We start from the raw sequence: 6,000 nt of genomic DNA on the forward strand, positions 1-6,000 counted from the left end.
CCAGCCTGGCCCTGGTGGACCCCAGCCGGGCCCAGGTGGACCCCAGCCTCACCACAGTTATGGTATGAAGTACCTGTCTGCTGTTCTACTCTATGAAACTGACCCGTGACACACAATGGATTACATTTATCTAGCACAGGGCTGTCAAACTCATTTTAGTTCAGTTCCACATTCAGCTAAATTTGATCTGCAGTGGGCTGGACCAGTAAAATAATAACATAATAATATATAAATAATGTCAACTCCAAACTTTTCTCTATGGTTTAGAGCGAAAAAAGTACATTTACATTATGAACAGGTTTACATCTACAAATTATCCTTTCAAAAGATGTGAATAACATGAACAAACTGAAAAAATAAGTGTAATTTTAACAATATTCTGCCTCAGTTTGCATGTACACATGTACATTAGAACTTACAGATCACAGTGGATCTACAAACACACAAAACATTTAGTAACAGACAGAATATTGTTAAAATTGTACTTACTTCTCTTAAGACATTTCAGGTTATTCACATTTTTTTGCAAAATTCTACTTTGTTTTAGTGTAAATACATGAAAACATTTACATTTACAAAGACAAAAATTTGGAGTTGTCATTATTTCTATGTTATTATGATATTACTGCCTACTGGAGATTGAATTGTTCTGAATGTGGAACCTGATCTAAAAGGACTGTTCATATCTTAGTGTAATTTTTGCATTTCACACATTCATCCAAAGGGCCGGACTGGACCCTTTGGCGGGCCAGATTTGGCCCCCAGGCCACATGTTTGACACCTGTGATCTAGTGCTTTTCTATGAACACATACTCAAAGTGCGTACAGAGGATCCATTCTTCATTCGCTCTCACTTTGCCTTTCTGCTGGTGGTGAACTACATCTGTGTCCACAGCTCCTGGGGCAGACTGATGGAAGCGTGGCTGACAGTCCATGCCTACAGCCCCTCTGACCACCACCAAACAGTCACACACATTCATACACCAGTGAGAGTAGCAGCACTGGAGGAAAGGAGGGTGAAGTGTCTTGCCCAAAGACACAACAGCACATGGACAGAGTGGGATTCGCACCGCCAACCCTTCGGTTATTGGACGACCCGCTCTACCATCTGAGCCATGGCTGCCCCAACACGCTCAAAAATCTGTTTCCTTTTACATATTTGAAGGTTTTCCAAAAAAGTAATGCAATAATTACTTTCCCTGGTAACTAATTACATTTATGAAGGAGTAATTCTGTTACTAATGCAATAACTTTTTTGGGAAAGTAACTAGTAACTATAACTAATTACTTGTGTAAAGTAATTTGCCCCATACTGTCTGTCCTATATGTCCTGTACATGTTGTCTTCCAGAGTATATGATGTTTTATGTCTCTTTTATACTTATACTAAAACTCTTTATGCTGCTTTTTAGATATTTATGCCATCAGGGTTTTCTTTTTATATTTTAGTTTTTTATACTCTTTTATATGCATTATTTATACTTTTTTTTTTTTATCGCACCTAGGACGATTGCGCTTTTTAATTTCATTGTACCTGTACAATGACAATAAAGACATTCAATTCAATTCAATTCAATTCAGTTCAGTTCAGTTCAGTGTTGGTGGTTCATGCGTGTGCTGTGTACCGTCTCTTCTCTTTGTCAGCGGTCATGGTCTCCTACAGGCGTCTGCATCAGGCGTCTTCATCAGGCGTCATGGAGGACGTTGGCGTCGGATCAGAGTCTCAGTGTCAGTGGGAGTTCACAGGCCGGTGGGGGGGGGCTCCACTCAGTCATTTACACCATCACAGCCCAGTGGGGGGGGCTCCACAGTCGTTTACACCATCACAGGTTCAGGAGGATTAATCAGACCAACTATTACCGACACCAAATGTCACTGAGGCTGAGGCCGTCTGCAGCTCACAGGAGGTGAAGATGAGGGGGGGGGGGGTCTGCACCAGCATCACCTGCAGACGTCTGATTGGTCCAGGACACACATCACCCAGCCTGGCCCCTCCCCTTTCCCCGCCCCCCCAACATCATCCCGCACACAAACATCACACTTTCACATCAGCCTTTATTTAGGACACACTTTCACTTTTATTTTCAACCTGTATCAGTGGTTTTAATGTTATTTTCAGGTTTTATTTGGAATAGTTTTAGTTTAGTTTCAGCTTCTAATGCTTGTTTATTAAAAGGTGAAAAATGTCACATGTGATTTACAAAAAACTGTTGTTAATTAAAGGCTGAATAAATAGATTCACCAGTAAAACCCACGAAGAAAAGCTTGTTTTTAGCCTCATTTAATGATAGAGTTTTGCTGAAAATGTCACTTTTTCTTCAGTTTTCTCTGTTTTAATGGAAAAACCCTTGAATTTACACTGATATTTACCTGATCAGAAGGTTACATACAGGGAAGTATAAAAAAATACAAAATGCAGGGGATTAAATTTAATAAATGTTGATAAATCACTTAGTGAAGGTTAAATGTGAAGAAAAATTTACTTTTTATGTAGTTTGATCAATGACAGTGGTTGTAGACACTTACTTTATGTTCAGTTAATGATATATTTTGGTGAAAAACTAACTTTTTTTCAGTTTTCTTTGTTTAAATGTAAAAACCCTTGAATTTACTGCAATATTTTACCTGATCAGTAAATCAAATACAGGGAAGTACCTAAAAAATGCAAAATGCAGAGGATTATATTTGATAAATGCTGATAAATCACTTAGTAAACATTATATGGGGAGGGAAAAAAAATCATGTTTTCATGTAGTTTGATAAATGACAGTGGTTGCAGACCCTTATTTTTTTGTTCAGTTAATGATATATTTGGCTGAAAAAGTCACTTCTTGTTGTGTTTTCTTATGTTTTAATGTAAAAACCTTTGAATTTACTCTGAGTTTTTATGAACATCTACACAATCAGAGAAGTAAATACAGGAAAATACATGATTTTCACCAAAATACGCAGTGAATAAAATGATAGATGCCTTTAGGAATGATAAATGCAGAGAAAAATTTCGTTGGAAGTCGCTACAAAAAATAATTCAACATTTTAATAAAGGATCAAATAAATGACAGCAGTTGTATACACTTGTTTTATGTTCAATAATGATATATTTTACTGAGAAAGTCACTTTTTCTCCAGTTTTCTCTGTTTTGATGCAATAGCCTTGAAATTATCTGAATCTTTTTTCCCTTTTTTTCTGTTTTGATATAAAAACCTTCGTATTTACTCTAACCTTTTATGAATATATCTATGTGATCAGTGAATTAAATATAAGAAAATACACGGTTTTCACTATAAAATGTAAAATTTAAAGGATAATATTATAATATATGATAATAAATCACATTAGACAGTCTTGTTTCTAGTCTTTAAGGGTTAAACATATGACAGTGTGGCTGTAGATGTTCATTTTATGTTCAGTTAATGATGTATTTTACTGAAAAAGTAGTTTTTTCTTCAGTTTTGATGTTGATAATATTAAAATAAATGATGATAAATCAATTAGGGAAGAGGAAAACTGCTTTTGGAAGACACTACAAAGATATTTATAGGTTTTTAAGGGTTAATAAAGGAAAAGTTTCATCCTTTTAAATGATAATTAAAGGGTCATTGTGTAACATGTAGTGCCATCTAGTGGTGAACCTGGAGATTACAACTAACTGCTATTTGGACACAATGACTTTACTCTACATTGAGCCTGTCGTCTACACGTAAAAGCTGTTTTCTATGAATTAAAAGTAAAAATGATGGTCTGTCAGAGCCACGAAAAACACTAAATGGCGTCTTTTAAGTCTGTGTTTGTTGTTAGTTTGTTTTTTCACTGTTTTCATCTCGTCGTCTTGGTCATTTTTCATTTTCGTCCATGTCATTTTCATCTTATTTCATATTTTAGGCCATTTTCAGCTGTTTTTATTTCATTGTGTAGTTGGTGTTGTGTCAGAGCCTGTTTGTGTGAGTGACAGTCTGGTTTGTTGTGTTACTCAACTTCATTTTTCTTTTTTTTCTGTCATGGTCATTAATGTTGTTGTTTGTTGCATCTTATGTGTTTCTTTTCATCCTGTTTTTTTTTTCCTTTTTTGTGTTTTTTCTTTTTGTTGCTTTGTGTCAGTTTGTGTCGTGTAAGAGCATGAAGACAACAGAAAACATGTGGTTAAAGTGTAATTTAGCTTCCTTTTTGTATTTTTTGTAGTTATTCAGTTTTATTTGTCCTTTTTTTGCTTTCTTTGTCTTGTTACGTGTCATTGTTTTGATGTTGTCTTGCCATGTCTTCTTTACCATTTTGCTTTCTTTTTTTTTTTTTGTACCAGACTTTTTATGCATTTTTTGTAGTGTTACTCAACCTCATTACCTCCGCCAGGAGGTACTGTGATCACTTTGCTTTGTGTGTTTGTTTGTTTGTTAGTAAGATAACTCAAAAAGTTATGGATGGATTTTCATGAAGTTTTCAGGAAATGTTGATGCTGGCACAAGGAAGAAATGATGAAATTTTGGTGGTGATGGGGGGGTGGGGTGCGCACTGATCTGTCTTGGCAGAGGTCTGCGTTCTCCGAGTGCTTTTATTGTTCTTTTTTTTTTAAGTTTTCATAGTGTTATTCTGAACTATTTTCTTTTTTTTGTAGTGTTATGCAGCTTTATTTTTTCTTTTTTTTAAAGAATTTTTGAAGTGTTATTCTGGTGGAAGTTATCATTTTTTATCCTTTTTTGTATCCAATCATATTAAAAATAAATGTTTTTATTTACTTTTTTAGGGTTATTCAGCTTCATTTTCCTTTTTTATGCTTTTTTTGCAATGTAATTCAGCCTTATTTTTTCTTTTTTTTTTTACATTTTTTTCTATCTTGTCTCCTCTAATTTATTTGTTTTTCATGTTTTTTGTGATGATTTCACCTTTTTTCATCCTTTTTGTGTTAACATTCAGAAGATAAAGTCACATCATGCTGGCATCATGTACTTTGGGTGCTTTTGACGCCCCTTTGTCCTGTACGAACCAATGAAATCAAAGATAAATGCTCATTTTTTTGTAGTGTTATTCAGCTTAATTTTGTTTTTTTTTACTTTTTTAAAATCTCTTGATAACATTCAGAAGATCATGTTAACATTATGTACTTTGGGTGCTTTTGACGCTCCTTTGTCCTGTACGAACCAATGAAATCAAAGATAAATGCTGCTTTTACCTGCAGGTTTTCAGCTCAGGTTGCATCGCTGTCGTTGTCGTCGTTGTTATCTGGGACCTGCTCTCACACCAAACCCCCCCACCCCCACTGGTGGAAGCTAAAGAAGACGAGGACGAGTCTGTGAGTGATGTAGACAGCTCAGTGTTTTATTGGAATCAGAGCAGACGGGACTAGCCCGGCTGTTGCACTACATTTTGGCACAGAGTAAGATAGTGTGACCAGGAACAGCCCTACCCCTGGGTGCACGAAGCATCACTACACACCGAAACTCTACTGCACACACAGCAACCAGCTCCAGCTCGCATCACTGTACAGTCCACCTGTGTGTGTGTCTGTGTGTGTGTGTGTGTGTGTGCGTGTGTGTGGACGAGGAAGAGGTAAAGGTGAACGTCAGTGTGTCATGTTTGCATGTGTGAGTCTGAAATGAGAGGTAATTCAGCTGCTGGTTTCCACAGTTCCATCCACCCGGCTGTAACAGATCTAGAATAGTATAGTTATAGTTTTATACACAAAGGGTTCCCCCAGATACACTTTACAATAATAATAATAATAATAATAATAATAATAATAATAATAATAATAATAATACAAAAGAGAGAGCGATAAGAAAGAAAAAAAAGCAAAAACGTCAGAAAAAGCGTCTGGTTTTGGCTGAATGAGGCAGCAGCAGAAGGAAAAAAGAAGAAGGGAAGGAAAAAGCAGAGAACACTGATGGTAACTATAGAAACGGAAATGCTGAAGACGAAGAATTCACAGAGACACACAAAAAAAAAAAAAGAAAAAAATAATCATGCATTCACTCGCAACAAATGTACATTCACGACAAAAACGCCCAT

At 35.9% G+C, this 6,000-nt stretch overlaps 1 protein-coding gene across 1 annotated transcript in view; it reads right to left on the reverse strand.

The window, feature by feature from the left end:
- Nucleotides 1–1,772, reverse strand: part of epas1a (endothelial PAS domain protein 1a) — a 14,834-nt gene extending 13,062 nt beyond the window's left edge. The window contains exon 1 of the mRNA XM_030163469.1: nt 1,625–1,772. Within this exon, the coding sequence (XP_030019329.1) occupies nt 1,625–1,650 (26 nt within the window). The 5' untranslated portion in view covers nt 1,651–1,772. The remainder of the gene's footprint in view (nt 1–1,624) is intronic.
- Between the last annotated feature and the right edge of the window lie 4,228 nt (nt 1,773–6,000).

The sequence above is a fragment of the Sphaeramia orbicularis genome, chromosome 19 (genome assembly GCF_902148855.1).
Source record: "Sphaeramia orbicularis chromosome 19, fSphaOr1.1, whole genome shotgun sequence".
NCBI classification, from domain to species: domain Eukaryota; kingdom Metazoa; phylum Chordata; class Actinopteri; order Kurtiformes; family Apogonidae; genus Sphaeramia; species Sphaeramia orbicularis.